The sequence below is a fragment of the Saccopteryx leptura genome, chromosome 2 (genome assembly GCF_036850995.1).
Source record: "Saccopteryx leptura isolate mSacLep1 chromosome 2, mSacLep1_pri_phased_curated, whole genome shotgun sequence".
Classification (NCBI taxonomy): Eukaryota; Metazoa; Chordata; class Mammalia; order Chiroptera; family Emballonuridae; genus Saccopteryx; species Saccopteryx leptura.
This window is the reverse complement of record NC_089504.1, coordinates 357,275,783-357,300,622: the sequence shown is the minus strand read 5'-3', so window position 1 is coordinate 357,300,622 and position 24,840 is coordinate 357,275,783. Positions and strand designations below refer to the sequence as shown.

The 24,840-nt window shown below is 43.2% G+C and overlaps 1 protein-coding gene and 2 non-coding genes across 3 annotated transcripts in view; all 3 read left to right on the top strand.

Annotated features, from left to right (window-relative positions):
* Positions 1–10,865: 10,865 nt before the first annotated feature.
* Positions 10,866–24,840, top strand: part of TEX14 (testis expressed 14, intercellular bridge forming factor) — a 91,527-nt gene continuing 77,552 nt past the window's right edge. Inside the window, exons 1-2 of the mRNA XM_066364718.1 lie at positions 10,866–10,920; positions 20,669–20,805. Of these exons, the coding sequence (XP_066220815.1) occupies positions 20,670–20,805 (136 nt within the window). The 5' untranslated portion in view covers positions 10,866–10,920; position 20,669. The remainder of the gene's footprint in view (positions 10,921–20,668; positions 20,806–24,840) is intronic.
* Positions 11,275–11,438, top strand: LOC136396213 (U1 spliceosomal RNA). The gene has a single exon (XR_010749608.1). It is a non-coding gene; the product is annotated as a U1 spliceosomal RNA (small nuclear RNA).
* LOC136396214 (U1 spliceosomal RNA) lies at positions 18,256–18,419 on the top strand. The gene has a single exon (XR_010749609.1). It is a non-coding gene; the product is annotated as a U1 spliceosomal RNA (small nuclear RNA).

Below are 24,840 nucleotides of genomic sequence, written 5' to 3'. Positions count from 1 at the left end.
TACTTTGCAGCTCATGTCCAAGTCCCAATGATCGCTGCTTCTAGCTGGTAATGATTCAGGTAGACTGGAAAAGCCATCTACAGCATGTGTGGATATGGAGCTTCTGTTCTCCTCTGCCTGGAGAGATGAGACCAGGTTGCTTTTCCCTGGAGCTCTGCAACTGTGGTGTGGTAAAGAGAACCTTGGGATACACTAAGCTGGGTGGCAAAGGTAGATTCATAATAGAAGTTGGCAAAAGGGGGAAAGAGAGCTCTAAATTAGGAGTAGGTCCCAGCCTGAAATATGTGTGGGGCATTGAGGTAGGAGGAATAGAGGAAACACTATATATTAAACAAAGCAGCAGAAAATAGGACTATCAACACCCACAGCAGAGATCTTCGAGGGAAGAATAAAAAACCTGACGTCATAGTTAAGTGGCCCTTGTGCAAATGAGATGAGTTTACCTGCTTCTTGGAAGAAATACCCTAGGCTCGTCCACAGTGTTGTAGCTGGGGCCGATGGCCCTGGGCACCTTCAGCCTTCAGTGGCAAACCCCAGCTTTCTGGGCAAGGTTAGGTCATAGGTGGCTGGAGCAGGGCTGGAAGAGACTGAACCCTCCCTTAGAGGAGCGAGGGGGAAGCCTACCTTCCAGTGTCCCTGTTTCCTCACAGCAGAGGCATGTAAGTCTGACAGGCTTTAGCTCAATGACCTCCCTTTCCACTATTGAAGCAGGACCCAGATGGCATAATGAGACCCCTTTGGGGCATTGGAGCCTTTAAGGGCATATCCTAAAAGCTGGTAGTTCACCTGATCTCTATTGGGCTTTTTCTGCCTCTTGGTATCTTAAAAGCCATGCTCAGAAGATCTCGCTGAGGGGTTTGAGGATCCCCATCCGCTTATATAAATCTTTTCCATATATCTGGAGCTATTTGGAAAAAGACAAAACAGTGTTATTAGCTGGATCAAATAAAGAAGGTAGTAGTTTGCAGGAGAAAAAGATTTGGCGTCTCCTGTTCATCAGCATTCAAAAGAAATTTTAAAAATTTTAAGTAAAAAGCATGATATGGTAGACCCGTAGGAGTTCCAGGATATGACTCCCCCCTTTAAAAATTTTTTAAATTGACCTTAAAATATTTGCTGGGTACACTTTAATAGTACCTTGACTTTAAAGATTGTAAGAAATACACATAATTCAAAAGGTTTGACAAAATACAGTAAATTCTTTTGCTCCATATGCAGGAGCATTGTCAGCTTAACCAGCTTAGGAAATCCAATAATAGAACAATGCCTACAGACAATGAGCTATAACATGCTTAGCAGCCTCTCCTATTCTGACAGAGGTTACTATAAATCCAGAATATGTATCCACTTGTAATGTGGACATAGAGGACTGTTTGCCAAATGAAGGTATACCAGTAATATCCATTTGCCAAAGTTGTCCTGGTAGGGGTCCTTGAGGGTTAACTCCAAATGAAGGAACAGATTGTAGTATAGGACCCCTTGGACAGGATTTCCCAATCTGCCGTGCTGCTTCCCGAGAAAGTTGAAACTGTTTACACAGGGCTGCAGTGTTCTGGTGATGAATAGTATGAGACTGAATTGCTCAATCTGTTATGGTTGCTCCAAATAATTTTCTTTTGGGTAGCTTGATCCACAAGGGCATTCCCTCTTGCTAAAGCTCCAGGGAGCATGGAGTGAGCTCGAGTATGTCCTATAAAACATGGAGCTCTATGTTGACATACAAGTCTTTGAAGAAGGAGGAACTGCTGAAATAGTTCATCAGCATTTGTCCCTAAGACAGCAGTCTTTATAGTGGAAACACCATAAGTAAATATTTGCTGTCTGTATATAGATTAAAGGGGGAATATGGCAAATGCTGAAAAGCCATGATAATGGCTTATAATTCTAGTCTTTGAGCTGATTTTTAAATTGACAGTTTCAGTATAAAGTTGTCCATTGATTTGCAAGAGTGATTTGCCATTTAGTGGAAGTTTCCCAGAGCCATTGTTGTTGATCCTTTGAAAAAAGGAACAACAATAATTTTGAGGCTCAAAACCTATAAACTGTAAGGGTCGCCTATGCCCCTTGATAATCCAGGAGGCAACAAGATCAAAATATGGAAGTGGCCCTGGCCGGTTGGCTCAGCGGTAGAGCGTCGGCCTGGCGTGCGGGGGACCCGGGTTCGATTCCTGGCCAGGGCACATAGGAGAAGCGCCCATTTGCTTCTCCACCCCCCCCCCTCCTTCCTCTCTGTCTCTCTCTTCCCCTCCCGCAGCGGAGGCTCCATTGGAGCAAAGATGGCCTGGGCGCTGGGGATGTCTCCTTGGCCTCTGCCCCAGGCGCTCGAGTGGCTCTGGTTGCGGCAGAGCGATGCCCCGGAGGGGCAGAGCATCGCCCCCTGGTGGGCAGAGCATCGCCCCTGGTGGGCGTGCCGGGTGGATCCCGGTTGGGCGCATGCGGGAGTCTGTCTGACTGTCTCTCCCCGTTTCCAGCTTCAGAAAAATACAAAAAAAAAAAAAAAAAAATGGAAGTGTATTCCATGGGCTATTAGAAGGTTCAATGTGCCCAAGCTGTAGCTGCTCTTGTACCAATTGAGCAGCTGCCCTAAGTTTCTCCTGAGAGAGGGGCCATTGGTCTACCCATACAGGATTATCTGATTTCCAAGTAATTGGGTCTGCACAATGCAGACCAATTATTGAGGTAGCAGGAGCTACCAAGGCCCCTATGCTAAATTTTGATATCCTAATCCACACCTTCTGGTATTGGGTGCCACTTCTATGGGGGTGAGAATTCCTTGCTGTTCTTTCCCTAGTCCCTTGGTGGGCAAGAATCCCTGATCAAGCATCTGAATACTGACTAAACCATTAGGACTGACAAGCAACGCTCCCATATTTTTTTAAAACATCTCTACCCCACAAATTAACTGGCCATCCAGGGAGCACATAAGGCTTAAAAAATCCAGAATGACCTTCTTAATCTTCCCAATGTGGAAAACTAGAATTTTGTTGAGGGGATTTACTCTGCCCTATACCTTGTAATTCTGTGGCTGCTGCATGAGTGGGCCAGGAAGGAGGCCAATGTAGTTTAGCAATAACAGATACATCAGCTCCAGTATCTAAAAGTCCTTTAAGCCTGACCAGGCGGTGGCGCAGTGGATAGAGCTTTGGACTGGGATGCGGAAGGACCCAGGTTCGAGACCCCAGGGTTGCAGCTTAAGCGCGGGCTCATCTGGCTTGAGCAAAAAAAGCTCACTAGCATGGACCCAAGGTCGCTGGCTTGAGCGGGGGGTTACTCAGTCTGCTGAAGGCCCGCAGTCATGGCACATATGAGAAAGCACTCAATGAACAACTACGGTGTCTCAACGAAAAACTGATGATTGATGGTTCTCATCTCTCTCTGTTCCTGTCTGTTTGTCCCTATATATTCCTCTATCTGACTCTCTTTCTGTCCCTGTAAATAAATAAATAAATAAATGTCCTTTAAATTTATGCTCATGTATTTGTTAGTTCCATTTCAGGGTGTTCCTGACCTATTTTTTTAAATCCAATTGGCAAAATCAGAGGAGTCAAATCACCAATTTTCTTGGGGCCCCTTTTGCAGGATGTGGCCTGAGAAGCAGAATTAGCCTCCTTATACTATTCTTATAACTGCCTGAATTAGCCGTGAGACAAATTCTTTTTTTTAAAATTAATTTTAATGGGGTGACATTGATAAAATTGTCTTCCATCACCTTCTAACTGGTTTTCTTTGTGCCCCTCCCCTCCCCCAACCCCTTCCCTCTCCTCCCCCCCACCCTGTAACCCCAACACTGTTGTCCATGTCTCTGAGTCTCATTTTTATGTCCCACCTATGTATGGAATCATATAGTTCTTAGTTTTTTCTGATTTACTTATTTCGCTCAGTATAATGTTATCAAGGCCCATCCATGTTATTGTAAAAGATCCGATGTCATCATTTCTTATGGCTGAGTAGTATTCCATAGTATATATGTACCAAAGCTTTTTAATCCACTCGTCCTCTGATGGACACTTGGGCTGTTTTCAGATCTTTGCTATTGTGAACAATGCTGCCATAAACATGGGGGTGCATTTCTTCTTTTCAAACAGTGCTATGGTGCTCTTGGGGTATATTCCTAACAGTGGTATAGCTGGGTCAAAAGGCAGTTCGATTTTTAATTTCTTGAGGAATCTCCATACTGTTTTCCACAGTGGCTGCACCATTCTGCATTCCCACCAGCAGTGCAGGCAGGAAGTGAATCTTAATGCTCATGTTACATCCAATGTCTCGGAAAGCCAACAGTATCCTTTGAACCAGAAGTTCATAGTTTTCTGCTTTTTTGTTGCCAAGGAAGTTCCTTGTAACTGCCACAAAAGACTGCCATGCTGCTTTCTCCTCCTTATTCAGCTTCCTGGCAAATTCTTCGTCACGTATGAGGGTTCGAATTTGAGGTCTATCGAATACACCTGCTTTTATCTACTCGAAAGACAAGGCAGGAAAGCAGAAATAATATGTTGAATAATATGTTGAAAGCATTCATTTTCTCTACTCAAAGCCTGAACAAACTGCTTCATTAAGCCAAGTTTGATGTGAAGTGGGGGAAAAATGATCCTGCCTCGATTAACTACAGGTTCATTTATTCATTTTTTTTTATTTTTTATTTTTTGGAGAGGAGAGGGAGAGACAGAGAGAGAGAAGGGGGGAGGAACTGGAAGCATCAACTCCCATATATGCCTTGACTAGGCAAGCCCAGGGTTTTGAACCAGCGACCTCAGTATTTCCAGGTCGATGCTTTATCCACTGCGCCACCACAGGTCAGGCCTACTACAGGTTCATTCATAATATTTTGCATCCCTACTTCCAGAGCGTCACGTTTTGGCCACTCCTTCTGTGCCCAGTGTTTCTCCCGAGCTCGGCTGTCCCACAAACACAGAAAGCAAGAATACTTTGTGAAACCTCTCTGTTGTGCTAGAAGAAAATTTACTATTTTAAGATTCACACAAATGATCCAGTTTTGCTTCTCATACTTCAGAAAGTTGAGGACAATTTTTATGTCATTCTTACTAAGTCATTCAATTCGGGTTGGCTAAACTGCTGAGGGGTTAATGGCTGCTTGGCATCAGAAGAAGACCCTTCAGATTCTATAACCATTTCCTCATGCATCTTATCAAAATACACTTGATCACCATGTTCATTTTTTCATCCTTAGAAGAAATAAAATCATTGAAAACTGAAACCAGGAGTGTCTCAGAGTGTGGGATAGGTCGTATTGCTGAAGGAATATTAGGATATGTGATCAGATGCCATTTTTTCTTGCCGATGCCCTTTGTATGGATCAGACAGAAATAACAGTAACTACTGTGGTCCTTATACGCCAAACCATGGGAATACCAAAAGGTATTTCTTTGCATTTTCCTTTTGTCCAGTCAGGAAGCATTTTCTCACAATTATGACACACAATACGAGGAGCCCAATTCTTGTCTTGATCGCCAAGGGGAACTTGAAAATAGGCAATATACGCACATGTCACAAATGATGAAATACTGCACCTTTGATGTTGAAGTGTGTAACAGCCACATATATAACAGAAGGTGTCAGGACTATTCTTTTTTTTCCTTTTTTTCCTTTTTTTGGTATTTTTCCAAAGCTGGAAACGGGGAGAGACAGTCAGACAGACTCCCGCATGCGCCCAACCGGGATCCACCCGGCACGCCCACCAGGGGCGACACTCTGCCCACCAAGGGGCGATGCTCTGCCCCTCCGGGGCGTCGCTCTGTCACGACCAGAGCCACTCTAGTGCCTGGGGCAGAGGCCAAGGAGCCATCCCCAGTGCCTGGGCCATCTTTGCTCCATGGAGCCTTTGGCTGCGGGAGGGGAAGAGAGAGACAGAGAGGAAGGAGAGGGGGAGGGGTGGAGAAGCAGATGGGCGCTTCTCCTGTGTGCCCTGGCTGGGAATCAAACCCGGGACCCCTGCACGCCAGGCTGATGCTCTACCACTGAGCCAACCGGCCAGGGCCATCAGGACTATTCTTACATTTACGCCTACTCGAAGAAGCCATGATTCAATCGTAAAACAAAATAAGAGGGTGTTTTTATCAGATAGTAATTTTTTACATTTAGAAACTACAGTTATGTAAAAGTGATGTTTGTAAAACATTAATTGCCTTGTGGTTATGTTCAATCCAAGAGTCGTTGCCCTTTAACTCCAATTTAAAAAGCAATGCATGCCATTAACTATAACAAAAAGAAGTTAAAATTGCATAAAAACTAGAGCGTGCACCAAAAAACGGGTTTCAGATTTGGAATCAGCAATGCAGAAATATATAGAAATAGTTCTAAAACCTCATGCAACAAAAAATGAAAAAATATTTATTTCCCATTGTTATATATCAGTCTATATGCCACTGAGTATAAAGGGTAAGAATATGTCCTCACTAGCTCTACTACTACCTAAGTGGGTTGAATTAGGTAAATTAGGTAATGGTCTTGTGCCTCATTTTCTTTGTCTCTAAGATGCAGATGTTTTAATAGTAACAGAACCAACCTAAAAACCTACTGGTGAAAATTAAATGAGATAATATCTGTAAAGTCATAGATCAGTGTCTGATATGTAGGAACTATTCCATTAATGTGATGTTAAGGCCCTGGCAAGGTCGCTCAGTTAGGTAGAGCGTTGTCCTGATATGCCAAGCTTGAGGGTTTGATCCCCAGTTGGGGCATATACAAGAATTCAACCAGTGAATGCAAAAATAAGTGGAACAACAAATTAGTGTTTCTTTGTCTCTCCCTTCCCTTCTCTCTGTCTCAAATCAGTAAATAAAAGAACCCAACATAATTATGATATAAATTAATGGATTAACTCCTATGATCCAAGTCAATGAAAGAAAAAGAAGAGAATAGTGATGTAGGGGGACTATGCAAATGAGAAAGATTTCTTTTCTGGACAGAGGACATCTGTTTATATTTGAAAGGAGAGGCGCTGAATCCAGGGCAAAGGAAGGGACCGAGCCAGAGAATGAATAGGGAGCATATGTGGAATGAGAGTCTCATAAGAAAGGTAAGGTGATCTCTCTTCCACTGACAAAACAAAGTGCCCAGTGGTGGTGATTTTTTTTTTTTTTTTTTGCTTTTGAAAGACAGAGACAAGCAGGAAGGGAGAGAGATGAGAAGCATCAGCTCAAAGTTGCAGCACTTTAGTTCTTTGGGCTCAAGCCAGTGACCAAGGGGTCACATTAGTGATCCCACACTCAAGCCAAAGATCCCACACTCAAGCTGGTGAGCCTGTGCTCAAGCTGGCGACCTCAGGGGTTTGGACCTGGAGTCCCAGGTTGATTGATGCTTTATCCACTGTGTTAGTACTGGTCAGGCAGGCCCAGTGGTTCTTAAACTTGAGTGTAAGAATTATTTGTAGGGCATGTTAAAAGCACACACACCAGGTCTCATCCTCACACATTCTGATTCAGTGGGCAATGATATAGATAGTGATAACTTGCATTTTGAGAACACTGGTGGGATAGAGAGTTCACTATACTTAAAAAAAAGAAACTAAGTTATTTTTACTCCCTTCAAGAGGCTATATGGGTGTGATTGGATTAGGGTTGTTCTGTTTTGTCAAACTCAGAGCTCCCTTTTGTGGCAAATAGTAATGTTCCCTTTACTATCCTGAAGATGTTCATAGGAAATTTAAGCTATATATACAGTGTGTCTGTAAAATCATGGTGCACTTTTGACCGGTCACAGGAAAGCAACAAAAGACGATAGAAATGTGAAATCCGCACCAAATAAAAGGAAAACCCTCCCAGTTTCTGTAGGATGATGTGGCAGCATGTGCACATGTGCAGATGATGATGTAACACCGTGTATACAGCGGAGCAACCCACGGCCATGCCAGTCAAGATGTGGACGGTACAGAGGAAAGTTCAGTGTGTTCTGTGGCTCGCTAAATTCGAATCCATGATCAAAGTGCAACGTGAATATCGGCGTGTTTATAACAAAGCGCCACCACATAGGAATAACATTACTCAGTGGGATAAGCAGTTGAAGGAAACCGGCAGTTTGGTGGAGAAACCCGTTCTGGTAGGCCATCAGTCAGTGACGAGTCTGTAGAGGCTATACGGGATAGCTACCTAAGGAGCCCTAAAAAAATCGGTGCGTGAGCCCACATCGAACTGCACTGAATAGGTATGAAACTGGGAGAGTTTTCCTTTTATTTGGTGCAGATTTCACATTTCTATTGTCTTTTGTTGCTTTCCTGTGACTGGTCAAAAGTGCACTATGACTTTATGGACACACTGTAACTTCCCCCATAAGTGATATAATGTCAGAGGTGGATTAAGGTCGGTTGAGGCCCTGGGCACAGAAGAAAATATTGGGCCCCTTAAAAAAAGACAGGGAAAATAAAAATACATGTTAACCATATATCTTTGTGTGTGTGTGACAGAGACAGAAAGAGGAACAGATAGGGAGAAATAGACTGGAAGGGAGAGAGATAAGAAGCATCAATTATTCATTGTGGCACTTTAGTTGTTCATTGATTGCTTTCTCATATGTGCATTGACTGTGGGGCTACAGCAGACCGAGTTACCCCTTACTCATGCTGGTGAGCCTTGCTCAAATCAGATAAGCCCACACTCAAGCCAGTGACCTCAAGGCTTCAAACCTGGGTCCTCTGCATCCCAGTCCGACGCTCTATCCACTGCGTCACTGCCTGGTCAGGCAACCATATTTTTATTTATTTATTTTTTTTAAATAAATACAAAAATCATGTACTATTAATGTTAAAAATGCACATATGGGCCTGACCTGTGGTGGCGCAGTGGATAAAGCGTTGACCTGGAATGCTGAGGTCGCCGTTTCAAAACCCTGGGCTTGCCTGGTCAAGGCGCATATGGGAGTTGATGCTTCCTGCTCTTCCCTCCTCCTCTCTCTCTCTCTCTCTCTCTCTCTCCTCTCTAAAAAAAATAAAAGTAAAAAAAAAAATTAAAAAAAAATGCACATATGAAACCAAAATTGGTGTCACTGGAAAAAAATGTAAAGTTGAGGTTTTGTAGGGCCCTTCAAAAGTCGAGGCCCAGGGTGCACACCCGGTGCGCCCACCGTTAAATCTGCCTCTGTATAATAATGTCCTGCCATATAACAGAGAAATAAAAAATATGTTATGATAAAGTCTTTTCATATGTAAATGCTTGGTATGACTAACAGGAAACAAAAAAAGCATCCCCATAAAATTTCAAAAGTGCCCCTTGGTAGTAAGTGGTGGCAGAGTCACTGAGAACCACTGGTCTAAGTAGGGGTTTAAAACAGTAGTGTGGCCTGACCTGTGGTGGCACAATAGGTAAAGCATCGACCTGGAATGCTAAGGTCACTGGTTCAAAACCCCAGGCTTGCCTGGTCAAGGTACGTATGGGAGTTGATGCTTTCTGCTCCTCCCCCTTTCTCTCTCTCTGTCTCCTCTTTCTAAAATGAATAAATAAAATTGAAAAAATAAATAAAACAGTAGTGTTGCCTGACCTGTGATGGCGCAGTAGATAAAGCATCCATCTGGATTCCTGAGGTTACGGGTTCCAAGCCCCTGTCTTGCCCGGTCAAGGCACAAATGAGAAGTAACTACCACAAGTTGATGCTCCCTGCTTCCCCCTAACTCCCTTTCTCTTTCTCTCTCCTCTCTCTAAAATCAAATAAAAAAATCTTAAAAAAACCACCCAGCAGGCCTGACCTGTAGTGGTGCAGTGGATAAAGCGTCGACCTGGAAATGCTGAGGTCGCCAGTTCGAAACCCTGGGCTTGCCTGGTCAAGGCACATATGGGAGTTGATGCTTCCAGCTCCTCCCCCTTCTCTCTCTCTGTCTCTCCCTCTCCTCTCTAAAATGAATAAATAAAAAATTAAAAAAAAAAAAAACCAACAAAAAAAAAAAAAACACCCAGCAGCAGGGAGGAAATGTAAAAGATATGTATAAAATGAAGATGTGGGTGCAAGTGCATGAATTTGAGCAGAATGGTCACAGCTTCTTCCGGTAGCACTGGGAAAATGGGAGTCAAGGAGAAGATGACTGACTGTTGGATCTCCAAGCAGATAGACTGAGGCAGTGTGCTGTGCTTCTGTGGAAAGGGAGGAAGATGAGGTGTTTGAGGGGCCAGTGGCTAAAATGGCATCAAGGGATAGAAGAATCGAGAGGCTGAAGAATCAAATGAACTGAGGTCAGACTCCCCCCTCTCCTGTGATAAGTAGACTGGAGCCAACAGACTTAACTGGTTCCAAACACATAAAATGCTAGGAAAACAGAGTAACAGCAAAACAGGTTTTTCAGATACATTACTTATCTAGCAAACAAACAACCCCCCCCCCAAAAAACAAACAAACCTCACAGCCTCTTTCTTCGCCATTATGGTGCATGTGGTTGACTCTTCTTCCCCCTGACTTCTCACAAGACTTTCAGAATCAAAGGGTTCCTGACCAAGAAACAAAAACACGATTGGCCCTTTCTCTAATAGATTTGGATGAAAATCCCAAGAGAAGACAATGGAGAAAAATCAAGCTGGGTCTATAAGAAATCGCACATTAAATGGCTCACATATTTATGCTGTATCCCGGTTGCTTGCATCTTACCATTTCACTGAAAAGATCACAGTTGTGGTGTGTTTTACCGGGAAATGATTGGAAGAATGGTTTTTTCTTTGTTAATATTTTTCTGCACTAGTAGGTTGGTTCAGTAATAAATGTGGGACCTTTAAAAAAACAAACAAAAGGAAAAAAAAAAGTCAGAAGAAAAAAAAATCCATCACAGAACTTGGGCAGGAGACAAAGCCTGAGCTGCGTGGGACGTCCGACTGGGAATCTCCTCCCCATTCTGTACCAACTGCCGGAACTGACCCAGAGGGTAGAAGCTAATCTAGAGTCATGCAGTGTGAACACTGAACTGCAGTCCAGATCTTGGGTTTCTGTCAGGTAGACAGCCTGACAGAAGTCACTTAAATCGGGGAGACCGGGAGGAGGAACGGATCTTCTCAAGCGGTCGCGAGGATGCGCAGCTGCGGGCTCGGATTTGCCAGGCTGCGCTGACGTAACACGGGGAGGCGGAGTATGTATATTACAGCTTTAGGGCCGTTGGAACTGTGCTCCCTGGGAAGATATGCATTATATTCTCTGTTCCCAATACTAAGACATCTGAGTTTTTGTACGAAATTCTGAGTTTTGGGTAGCTATATGTAGATCAGGACCAATTAGAGTCGTTTCATGAGTCACCCTAATCTTACAGAGGTGTGCCCATCAGCGGGTAATGCCGGGGATGACCTACAACTCATACTTACCTGGCAGGGGAGATACCATGATCACGAAGGTGGTTTTCCCAGGGTGAGGCTCACTCATTGCACTCCGAGTGTGCTGACCCCTGCGATTTCCCCAAATGTGGGAAACTCGACTGCATAATTTGTGGTAGTGGGGGACTGCGTTCGCGCTCTCCCCTGGTATTATCGGGTTAAAAAGTTAGACGGTACGTGTTGATATAAGTACTGCATGCTTGTAGCTTCTGAAATAGCTGCAAGCATAATGTGTTTTGACTTAACTTCTTAAAATGAGGTTTCCGAGGGAGGGAAGCGAATCCTTGTTAAACTGCTTTTCTTTGAGATTGAAGTACGCACTGAAAGAGCATGTTTAGGTTTGTTGGCACATAACATGGAATTGGCAGGGCATTTGTTACCTGAGAAGAGGCCTTACAACCAGTAACATTATTTTAGTGCATTTCCTAATTCTAATTTTCCTTAAGGATACACATTTTTATAAAATTTCAGTCGTCGTATACATACCATTTCGTATCCCTTTTTCCTGTTAACCTTATATAATGAATTTTTTTCATTTTTTGTGAATTGTTAATATATTTCTGTTATGTTTGCTAAAGGCTCCACTTCTCTGGCTTTGACATCTAGGGTTTTGGGGTGATTTTGGTTTCTTATCATTGTAAGTAAATCTGTGAAGGAGATACCCTTGTACATAGATAAGGACATTGTCTTTCTCTAGAATTGTTTCCTTTAAGTAAATTAAAAGAAATTTCTAAGTCAAAAAAATATGAACAGCCCTGGTTGGATAGTGCAGTTGGTTAGAGCATCGTCCTAATGCGCAGAGATTCTCGGTTAGGGCACGTGTACAGGAACAGATTGATGTTGCTGTCTCTCTCTCCCTTCCTCTCTCCCTGAAATCAATAATTTTTTTAAAAAAGGAACTTTAAAAAAAAAACAAAAACAAAAAAGGAACTTTTTTGTGGCACTAGATGTATATAAGTAGGGTTAAATTTTTTATTTTACTGTAAGTAATATACTCATGTTGCACAGTATTTAGAGGGGAAAAGCTTTAGTTCAGGGGTCCCCAAACTTTTTACACAGGGGGCCAGTTCACTGTCCCTCAGACCATTGGAGGGCCGGACTATAAAAAAACTATGAACAAATCCCTATGCACACTGCACATATCTTATTTTAAAGTAAAAAAACAAAACGGGAACAAATACAATATTTAAAATAAAGAACAAGTAAATTTAAATCAAGAAACTGACCAGTATTTCAATGGGAACTATGGGCCTGCTTTTGGCTAATGAGATGGTCAATGTGCTCCTTTCACTGACCACCAATGAAAGAGGTGCCCCTTCCGGAAGTGCAGCAGGGGCAGGATAAATGGCCTCAGGGGGCCGCATGTGGCCCGCGGGCCGTAGTTTGGGGACCCCTGCTTTAGTCCATAGTTCTGTACTGACACTAACGTAATTATGTTAGTTTGCATTCTGATATATTTCCTTTAAGTTTCTTAAACTTTGCCTTTTTATTTTTTTTTATTTTATTTTATTTATTAATTTTAGAGAGGAGAGAGAAAGGAAGAGAGAGAGAGACAGAGAGGGGGAGAGAGAGGAGAGAGAGACAGAGAGAGAAAGTGGGGAGGAGCTGGAAGCATCAACTCCCATATGTGCCTTGACCAGGCAAGCCCAGGGTTTTGAACCGGCGACCTCAGCATTTCCAGGTCAACGCTTTATCCACTGCGCCACCACAGGTCAGGCAAACTTTGCCTTTTTAGAAATAACTTTAATCATAGTATATATTTAGTTTCATATGCTGTTTTTGCATGCAACATTATACAATTGAGGCTTTCCTCTCTCTTTTTTTTTTAAGATTTTATTTGAGTTTACAGATGAGGGGGGAGTGAGAAGTATAGCCCATGGTTGTTTCATTGTAGTTGCTCATTGCTTACTGTTACATGTGCCTTGAAAAGGCAAGCCCAGGGTTTTGAACCAGAGACCTCAGTGTCCCAGGCTGACGCTCTATCTAGTACCCTTTTATTCTTAACTTGAAGTTCGTTTTTTGTTTGTTTGTTTGTTTGTTGTTTGTTTTTTGTGGCATAGATAGAGTCAGAGAGGGACAGACAGACAGGAAGGGAGAGAGATGAGAAACATCAATCATCAGTTTTTCGTTGTGATACCTTAGTTGTTCATTGATTGATTTCTCATATGTGCCTTGACCCGGGGGCTACAGCAGACCGATTGATCCCTTGCTCAAGCCAGCAACCTTGCTCAAACCCGATGAACCCGTGCTCAAGCTGGTGAGCTCAGGGTATCGAACCTGGGTCCTCTGCATCCCAGTCTGACACTCTATCCACTGTGCAACTGCCTGGTCAGGCTGAAGCTCTTTTCATACTTAAATATGAACCCTGAAATTGAAAAGAGAACTAGACTTTGAAAAATTAACTGAATCAGGGAAAAGTAGTTTCTAAAGAGTTTAAAAATATTTATATGTTATCTCTACTCCCCCAAATAAGCACTTCTTAAGGTGCCTAAAATACACTGCTCACAAAAATTAGGAGGTATTTTATAGTTTCATATTCATTTTGAAATATCCCCTAATTCTGCTCACAAAAATTAGGGGATGTTTTATAGCTTCATATTTATTTTTAAATATCCCCTAATTTTTGTGAGCAGTATATTAAAATAACACAGAAAACAATTAGAAATTATCCTAAGAAATTAATTATTTACAAAGATATATCTACAAGTCTGTTCATTGCAGAGATAGATAGATATATAGATAGGATGGCAGTAAACAAAGCAGAATATTGGCCATATAAATTATAAAACAGGGTCCTGGCTGGTTGGCTCAGCGGCAGAGCGTCAGCCTGGCTTGCAGGAGTCCCAGGTTCGATTCCCGGCCAGGGCACACAGGAGAGGCGCCCATCTGCTTCTCCACCCCTCCCCCTCTCTGTCTCTGTCTCTCTTCCCCTCCCGCAGCCGAGGCTCCATTGGAGCAAAGTTGGCCCGGGCGCTAAGGATGGCTCTGTGGCCTCTGCCTCAGGCGCTAGAATGGCTCTGGTTGCAGCAGAGCGACGCCCCAGAGGGGCAGAGCATCGCCCCCTGGTGGGCGTGCCGGGTGGATCCCGGTTGGACACATGCGGAGTCTGTCTGACTGCCTCCCCGTTTCCAGCTTCGGAAAAATACAAAAAATAAAATAAAATATGATTATAAAACAGTATAAAGTAGTTATGAAGTATAATCCTATTAAAATATATATGTATAAAGAATTGGGGCCTGACCAGGCGGTGGCGCAGTGGATAGAGCGTCAAACTGGGATGCCCAGGACCCAGGTTTGAGACCCCGAGGTCACCAGCTTGAGCGCGGGCTCATCTGGCTTAAGCAAAAGTTCACCAGCTTGGACCCAAGGTCGCTGGCTCGAGCAAGGGGTTACTGGGTCTGCTGAAGGCCCGCGGTCAAGTCACATATGAGAAAGCAATCAATGAACAACTAAGGTATCACAACGAAAAACTGATAATTGACGCTTCTCATCTCTCTCCATTCCTGCCTATGTGTCCCTATCTATCTGTCTCTGTTAAAAAAAAAGAAAGCGCAGAGGTTGCTGGTTGGATCCCTGGTCAGGACACATACAGGAACAGATAGACCAGGGGTCCCCAAACTACGGCCCGTGGGCCGCATGCGGCCCCTTGAGGCCATTTATCCGGCCCCCGCCGCAATTCCAGAAGGGGCACCTCTTTCATTGGTGGTCAGTGAGAGGAGCACATTGACCATCTCATTAGCCAAAAGCAGGCCCATAGTTCCCATTGAAATACTGGTCAGTTTCTTGATTTAAATTTACTTGTTCTTTATTTTAAATATATTTGTTCCCGTTTTGTTTTTTTACTTTAAAATAAGATATGTGCAGTGTGCATAGGAATTTGTTCATAGTTTTTTTTTATAGTCGGCCCTCCAATGGTCTGAGGGACAGTGAACTGGCCCCCTGTGTAAAAAGTTTGGGGACCCCTGAGATAGACGATGCTCCTGTCTCTCTTTCTTTGTCCCTTCCTTTCTCTATAAAATCAATCAATAAAAAAATTTAAAAATACCCTCCAAAAAATAAAAGCAAAGCTTTTTAAAAAAAATCCTGTGGCTAAAAGGGAAACATTCTTAAGGATTATAGAATATGCTACTCCAAAATATACCACTTTGGCATAAGGATTATTTTGAGCTAAAAGCATTTGAAAAACAGCAGATGTGTGAAAAGCATTCAGACCTTCTCTTTTCTTCCTGAAAGCAGGAGATAAAGCTCAGGTGTAAAAGATAAATTTCTCTATACAAGGGGAAAAGAACATTCCCAGAGGAAGGGAGTCGAACAAAGCCAGAGAATTCTGTACAAACAGATCTTGTTAAAATAATTCTGCCTGACCAGGCGGTGGCGCAGTGGATAGAGCGTCGGACTAGGACGCAGAGGACCCAGGTTCGAGAACCTGAGGTTCTAGCTTGAGCAAGGGGTTACTCAGTCTGCTGAAGGCCCACGGTCAGGGCACATGTGGGAAAGCAATCAATGAACAACGAAGGTGTTGCAATGAAACTGATGATTGATGCTTCTCATCTCTCTCCGTTCCTGTCTGTCTGTCCCTATCTGTCCCTCTCTCTGTCCCTGTAAAAAAAAAATAAATAAATAAATAATTAAAAAAAAATTCTGATTTACCATTAGATTCCCCATTTATGTTAGTTACTTTTTCATAAGTGCCTCTCTTTGTTCAACCTAATATAAAAGCATTTAAGTTTTGCCACATCTTTGGGTCTTCATTTTCTTATGAAGGAGCCTGTGTCAGGTAAACTTACGTTAAATAAGTGTGAATGCTTTTATGGTGTTAAACTTTATCTGCCAATTTTATTTTCCTTTTTTTTTTTTTTTACAGGGACAGAGAGAGAGATAGAGAGTCAGAGATAGGGATAGATAGGGACAGACAGACAGGAAAGGAGAGAGATGAGAAGCATCAATCATCAGTTTTTCGTTGTGACACTTTTTTTTTTTTTTTTTTTTAGTTGTTCATTGATTGCTTTCTCATATGTGCCTTGACCGTGGGCCTTCAGCAGACCAAGTAACCCCTTGCTGGAGCCAGCGACCTTGGGTCCAAGCTGGTGAGCTTTCTGCACAAGCCAGATGAGCCTGCCCTCAAGCTGGCGACCTCGGGGTCTCGAATCTGGGTCCTCTGCATCCCAGTCCGACGCTCTATCCACTGTGCCACCGCCTGGTCAGGCATCTGCCCATTTTATTCTTAGGCCCAGCCAGAGACGCTAACAGTCAGAGGTAGTTTAGCCTCTACATCAGGGATCCCCAAACTACTGCCCCCACGGCCCCCTGAGACCATTTATCCCCCGGCTGCACTTCCGGAAGGGGCACCTCTTTCATTGGTGGTCAGTGAGAGGAGCACATTGACCATCTCATTAGCCAAAAGCAGGCCCATGGCCTGACCTGTGGTGGCGCAGTGGATAAAGCGTCGACCTGGAAATGCTGAGGTTGCTGGTTCGAAACCCTGGGCTTGCCTGGTCAAGGCACATATGGGAGTTGATGCTTCCAGGTCCTCCCCCCTTCTCTCTCTCTCTGTCTGTCTCTCCTCTCTCTCTACAATGAATAAATAAAAAAATAATAATAATAATTAAAAAAAAAGGCCCATAGTTCCCATTGAAATACTGGTCAGTTTGTTGATTTAAATTTACTTGTTCTTTATTTTAAATATTGTATTTGTTCTCGTTTCGTTTTTTGTTTTTTTTTTTACTTTAAAGTAAGATATGTACAGTGTGCATAGAAATTTGTTCATAGTTTTTTTTTAAGATTTTTATTTTTTATTTTTTTATTTCTTCATTGTAGAGAGGAGAGAGAGAGAGGGAGGGAGAGAGAGAGAGAGAGAGGAGAGAGAGAGACAGGGGGGAGGAGCTGGAAGCATCAACTCCCATATGTGCCTTGACCAGGCAAGCCCAGGGTTTTGAACCGGCGACCTCAGCATTTCCAGGTCGACGCTTTATCCACTGCGCCACCACAGGTCAGACCATAGTTTTTTTTTATAGTTGGGCCGTCCAACGGTCTGAGGGACAGTGAGTGAACTGTCCCCCTGTGTAAAAAGTTTGGGGACCCCTGCTCTACATACACCACCAAAGCCTTTGATATTACAATTGTTGCAGAGTTGTTTTGCGCAGATGCCTATCCAAAAGGGGAGAAAAGAAAACAGGTGTCATTTATTTTCATTGTCTAAAAGAGGGGAGGAGCAAGCGGCTTGTTACCAAATCCAAGCCAAATGCTGCTTGCTTTATGCGGAGAACTGCAGACGAATAACCGTGAAGCAGGGCACCTCTGCAGGAGCCGAATGGCCGGGGTGGGGTGGGGTGGGGGGTGGTAGAAGGCTTGAGGCTGTATGTCACACGCATTCTCTTATTCAGTCTTCACAGAAACCTTGTTAGGTAGGCAGGCATGTTACTTCCACTTTACAACTTGGGGAAATGGAAACAGAGAGACTGAGGGTATGACCAAGGCCCATAATGGAGCCACGACTCAGACACGACATAACCACTGGGCTGCCTTCTTCTCTACGGGCCGCAGGCCTCCGCCTCCCAGACTGCCCTGTCTTGTCCTGTCCTGCAGTGCGGAATTCAGACTCGTCATAACAGATCCACCCACTGTGCCCCGAAAGGCGAAGAATGGAAAACTATCCCCAGCCACACCTCCAGATTGCTTTCTGTAAGTCGCGGGAATTAGCTAGGTCGAATCCGCTTCAAGTATGAGTGACGTAAGTGGCAAGAGGCGGGGATATGTAGATGATTAGAAGCGCGGTGACTGCTAGTTTGAATATTGTTCACGAAGCAGAATTTCCTCTGGGTATCCAAAAGAATGCCCCTTAGTCTCTGATACATAAATATATTGCAGTTCCCAACCAAAGGCCTAAGGAACTCGCGATGTAATTCACCATGATTTAAAAGTATGTTGAGGATGATGGTGATGTATCAGGTAGTTCCTGTAACTCATACTTACCTGGCAGGGGAGATACCATGATCACGAAGGTGGTTTTCCCAGGGCGAGGCTTACTCATTGCACTCCGAGTGTGCTGACCCCTGCGATTTCCCCAAATGTGGGAAACTCGACTGCATAATTTGTGGTAGTGGGGGACTGCGTTCGCGCTCTCCCCTGGTAAATCTGTTCAAAAGTAAGAGGTTATCTAATTTTTTTTTTCGTTTACAGAGAGGGAGCAAAGCACCAATGACTGGTGTTTTGTTGTACAGTGTGACATCGTGGGCCTGCTCTCAAGCTATTAATCTCGGTTTTGCGAACCTGGGTTTTGGGTCCTTTGTATCCTAGTCTGACGATCTATCCATTGCGCCACTGCCTGGTTAGGCTAGACATGATATAGTTTTATGTATGTATTATGCTGTTTCATTGGTGAGGGTTTTTTATTTTGTGCCGTTTCTGTTAAACGCTGTTGTTGATTACAGACTGGTGAGTGTGAAAATATATCATTAAGCTAAGCTTCTTGACCTTTAACGCAATTCTACAGTGGCTAGCTTGAGTAAGGAATACTCAAGTAGCTGGGTGGAGTCCTCAGTAAAGGCACTTATGAAGGTAATCAACAGACAATTAAGGTGCCACAACTATGAGTTGATGCTTTTCATCTCTCTCCACACACACACACACACACACACACAAACACACTCACTACTCTTTTTGTATCTGGAAATAGAAGGGAGGCAAAAGTGGGGATAGGACATGACTGCTTTCTGTAAAAGCTTCAGTTCATCTTTAAACATTTTTTTCATAGTTACTTCTGTTTGCTTAAGCATGTTGTGCCCTGAGGGATGGTTTGGTTGGTTAGAGCAGTGGTCCCCAACCCCTGGGCCGCGGACCGGTACCGGTCCACAGAGAAAGAATAAAGAACTTACATTATTTTTGTTTTATTTATATTTAAGTCTGAACGATGTTTTATTTTTTAAAAATGACCAGATTCCCTCTGTTACATCCGTCTAAGACTCACTCTTGACACTTTCTCGTAAGTTCGACAATTATATTTAAAAATACCACAGTTTTTACGCCAGTCGCATTTTATTTTGTGCATTTATCCTTCCCACCCTAAAGGCCGGTCCATGAAAATATTTTCTGACATTAAACTGGTCCGTGGCCCAAAAAAGGTTAAGAACCACTGGGTTAGAGCATTGTCCGGAAGCACAGAGATTGCTGGTTCCGTCCCCAGTCCAGGTACATACAGGAACAGATCAAGGTTCCTGTCTGTGTGTGTCTCTCTCACCCTTCCCCTTACTAAAATTGATAAACATTAAAAAAATAAAAAGAAAAGAACGTTGTGATACTGTATTACTAGGATGATGCTTTTAGTCACTGGTGTGGATATTAACATATACAAAAGAAAATGCATAAAGTTAAAACACTCAAGTTATTCACACATTCAAGTTTCCCACATTCTTGTCAGTGGATAAATTAAGAAAGTGTTACTTCTCAGTAACCTAAAAGCCTCCTGGCTAGTGAAGACCTGCCAAGTGTGTCAGCTTCATGGCTTTTCCTTTTACTACATCTAACATTACACCCTCTTCGTCCCTCCGTGCAGCACATAGTTATGCCCTGATGTGCGTTTTTGCCAATTCATGTGGAAGGGACGTTTTTCTCTTATCCACTGTCTGTGGAGCATCAACATGGTGCCACTTTTCTGCCCTGCTAAACTGAGCATTGTGATGCAGCAGTCCACTTTCAGGTGTCTTACACTTGCACCTGTCACATCTGAGACACATGTAGGTGTCGTGCAAACATGACTGTACAGGTATTGTGGTCAGGTGTGAATGCCACATGTAGAAAGTTAAAATTCCTCAGCATGGTTTGTATCATGTACAATAACAGCTAACAACACAGAGGGCTCACTTGGTGCCACGCATACTCTAAGCTTTTTACACATATTGGCTTATTTAAACGTCTCAGCAACCCTCTGATTATTATTATCCCCATTTACAGTGGAAGAAATTGGGGTCTATTAAGGTTAAATAAATTTCCAAGGTCATAGAGTTAGGAGGGTGTGACGACTTCAGAGATTGAACTGTGAACCCAACCCACTACAATTATACTGTCTACATTCTTACATAATGACTGCAGTTGTGCACTAACCTTTCAGAGTTAATATTCTCCTAGTTATCTGAGTGATACAACAAACATGCTTATTTCTAATTTTACTTTGTAATAGTCATCACTATCTTGGTCCTGGGAATTAGTAATGAATATATTCAGTTCTTCAATTTCAGCAGTAACATTGAGAATAAACATTAATCACGTAGGATTTCAGTAATTGCTTCCCTAATCCTGTTTATTATAAATGAAAGAATCTAAGTTGCTTGCTTGCATTTCTGATTCACTTAGAATAAGCATGTTGCTTTCTTTTGAAACAGGATGTCTCGAGCTGTTCATCTTCCAATACCCTGTCCTGTTCAGATTGGTTCCTTAAGAAATGACACCTTGGAAGCTCAGCTTCATGAGTATGTCAAACAGGGGAATTACGTGAAAGTGAAGAAGATTCTTAAGAAAGGTAGGCACTAAAAAAAAAAAAGAAAAAGGCCTGTGGTGGTGCAGTGGATAAAGCGTCGATCTGGAGCACTGCGGTCACCAGTTTGAAACCCTACACTTGTCTGGTTAAGGCTCGTAAGGGAGTTGATGTTTCCTGCTCCTCCCCCCTTTCTCTCTCTCTCTCTCTCTCTTCTTTAAAATGAGTAAATAAAAAAAATTTTTTTTTGGCCCTGGCCAGTTGGTTCAGTGGTAGAGTGTTGGCCTGGCGTGCAGGAGTCCCGGGTTCGATTCCCGGCCAGGGCACGCAGGAGAAGCGCCCATCTGCTTCTCTACCCCTCCCCTCTCCCTCTCTGTCTCTCTCCTTCCTCTCTGTCTCTCTCTTCCCCTCCCGCAGCCAAGGCTCCATTGGAGCAAAGTTGGCCCGGGCGCTGGGGATGGCTCTGTGGCCTCTGCCTCAGGCGCTAGAATGGCTCTGGTTGCAACAGAGCAACGCCCCAGATGGGCAGAGCATCGCCCCCTGGTGGGCATGCCTGGTGGATCCTGGTTGGGCGCATGCGGGAGTCTGTCTGACTGCCTCCCCGGTTCCAACTTCAGAAAAATACAAAAAAAAAAATTAAAAAAAAATTTTTTTTTTAAAGATAAGCACTGTTGAAATGGCAGATGCAACTTTGGTCCACATTTCTGAATAGTATTGGAAGGAAAAATAAGTATATCCTAAAACTTTGAGTTCTTAGAGAAGTCAGAAATTAAATTAATGAGGTGAGATGTTCTCTGCCGGTGCAGTCATACTGTTTAATGGAGGTCTTAAGTCTTAAATCACTGAGGACTGTTTTGATTTGCTTTGTGCTAAGAACCTTATGGTTCATTTCTTTTCCCACCCTGGCCTCCTGCCTTTGTGTCTGCCTGGTTCCCTTTCTTCCTTTAAATCGACTTCCCCAAATGGGTCTTCTGGGGGCAACTTTCAACAGCTCTCTGGAGGTGTCGAATCTGGGACCTCAGCATCCCAGGTTAATGATGCTCTATCCACTGCGCCACCATTGGTCAGGCCAGACCGTATTTACTTTCTAATTACACATATGTTAACTGAACCTTGGGGTTAGAGCAACCAAGAAAAGACGTATGATCTGACCCTCTAGGAGTGTAGGACGGCAGAAGAAACAGACACCCTTTATCTCTGGTAATATTGTCTTGAAGTCTACTTTATCTGATATTAATATAGCCACCTTAGCCTCCTTATGCTTACTGTTGTGTGAAATATCTATATCTTTATAGTTAAAATGTCTTCTTGAGAGAATATAATTGAAGCTTGTTTTTTGTTTTGTTTTGTTTGTTTTTAGTGAGAGATAGAGACAGAAAGAGGGACAGACAGGAAGGAAGAGATGAGAAGCATCAATTCTTTCTGGCACTTTAGTTGTTCATTGATTGCTTCTGGTATGTGCCTTGATGGGGTGGGGGGGAGAGTGTAGCGAGTCACTGACCCCTTGCTCAAGCACTGAGCTTTGGGCTCAGCCAGCGGCCATGAGGTCATGTCTATGATCCCATGCTCAAGCCAGCGACACAACACTCAATCTGGTGAGCCCGCACTCAAGCCAGCAACCTCGGGATTTTGAACCTGGGTCCTCTGAGTCCCAGGCAGATGCTCTACTCAACTGCGCTACCGCCTGGTCAGGTGAGGGTTATGTTTTAAAATCCATTCTGAAGACTATACTTTCAGAGATCATTTCTATAGTCATTAAAATTCATTCTGACACACTCTGCCTTTTAATTGGAATGTTTAGTTCATTAATATTTATTGCAATTATTGACTTGGTTGGGTTTAGAACATTTTATTATATTGTTTTCTACTTGTCCTCTCTTTTTTGTTTCTTCTTTTTTTAAAAAAAAATTTTATTTATGTATTCATTTTAGAGAGGAGAGGGAGAGACAGAGAGAGAGAGAGAGAGAGAGAGAGAGAGAGGAGAGACAGAGAGAGAGAAGGGGGAGGAGCTGGAAGCATCAACTCCCATATGTGCCTTGACCAGGCAAGCCCAGGGTTTCGAACCGGCGACCTCAGCATTTCCAGGTCAACGCTTTATCCACTGCGCCACCACAGGTCAGGCTGATTCTTCTTTTCTGTCTTCTTTTTACTTGAATATTTTTTTAGAATTCCATTTTAACTTATGTGTTGACTTTTTAGCTATATTTTTCTGCATTATTTTTTAGTGATTGTTCTAGTGATTCGAGTATACATCTTTAATTTTTTTGTTTGGGTTTGGTTTCTTTTTAAAAAAAACAAACTTTTTTTGGCTTAAATCTTTAATTTTCACAGGCTACTTAATATTGTACCACTTCACATAATATAAACTTCAACCATATAGGCTCATTTCTCCCCTTCCCCATCCTTTATCATAAAGATTCCATCAGGCCCTGGCCGGTTGGCTCAGTGGTAGAGCGTCGGCCTGGCGTGCGGAAGTCCCGGGTTCGATTCCCGGCCAGGGCACACAGGAGAAGAGCCCATTTGCTTCTCCACCCCTCCCCCTCTCCACCCCTCCCCCTCTCCTTCCTCTCTGTCTCTCTCTTCCCCTCCCACAGCGAGGCTCCATTGGAGCAAAGATGACCTGGGCGCTGGGGATGGCTCCTTGGCCTCTGCCCCAGGCGCTAGAGTGGCTCTGGTCCCGACAGAGCGATGCCCCAGAGGGGCAGAGCATCGCCCCCTGGTGGGCGTGCTGGGTGGATCCCGGTCGGGCGCATGTGGGAGTCTGTCTGACTGTCTCTCCCCATTTCCAGCTTCAGAAAAATACAAAAAAAAAAAAAAAAGAAAAAGATTACATCAGTATTATATTTGTATGAGTTATGAACCTTATAATTTTATAAGTTTTGCTTTGAAGAATCATGTATACTTTAAAGAGATTTTGTGGTTTGACCATGGTGTACCTAGGGCTGATATTCTTTATATTTATCCTTCCTGGGCGCCATGAACCAGCACGGCTAGTAAATCCAGGTCCTAATTGAGAATGATGCAGAATGAAGAAATAAGCTCAAAGAGAAAAAGGATGGGATCTGGAGGCCTCTGCAACACCTTTAGCTTGCAAGAGAGCAAGTCTCCATCCCCAAACCTGCTGTATTTATAGGGCAGAGTAAAATCATTAGCAAATCAAAGATCTTTAAAACAAGGTCACAGCCTGACCAGGCAGTGGTGCAGTGGATAGAGCGTTGGACTAGGATGCGGAAAGACCCAGATTCGAGACCCTGAGGTCTCCAGTTTGAGTGCAGGCTCATCTGGTTTGAGCAAAAGCTCACCAGCGTGGACCCAAGAACACTGGCTTGAGCAAGGGGTTACTGGGTCTGCTGAAGTCCCACGGTCAAGGCACATATGAGAAAACAATCAATGAACAGCTAAGGTGAACAACTAAGATGTCGCAACAAAAAACTGATAATTGATGCTTTTTTCTCATCTCTCTCCGTCCCTGTCTATCCCTCTCTCTGACTCTGTCTCTGTAAAAAAAAAAAAAATTAAACACGATAAAAGGTAAATAAAGAAAAACTTTATAAAAGATATATATATTATATATATATGTATAATATATATATAATATATATATAAAACAAGGTCACATTTCCAAGGCAACCCAATAATTCTCCCAAGTGCAGAAAACCCCCACCATAAATAACATCTTAACTTTACAAAACAAAGGATAGAAGGAAAACTGCCTCCAGCCTCTCTGAAGGACACGGGGGAAAGGATAAATAAAAACAATCCAACATGCCTGACCTGTGGTGGCGCAGTGGATAAAGCGTCTACCTGGAAATGCTGAGGTTGCCGGTTCAAAACCCTGGGCTTGCCTGGTCAAGGCACATATGGGAGTTGATGCTTCCAGCTCCTCCCCCCTTCTCTCTCTCTGTCTCTCTCTCCTCTCTCTCTCTCATCTCTAAAATGAATAAATAAAATCTTTAAAAAAAATAAAAAATAAAAAAAAACAAAACCCAAAAAAACCAATCCAACATCACAGCTAACTTGGAGGTGTGGGGAAAGACTTAGCCAAGCAAGTGAGGTGGGGGGTTGGGCAGACTGTTGGCT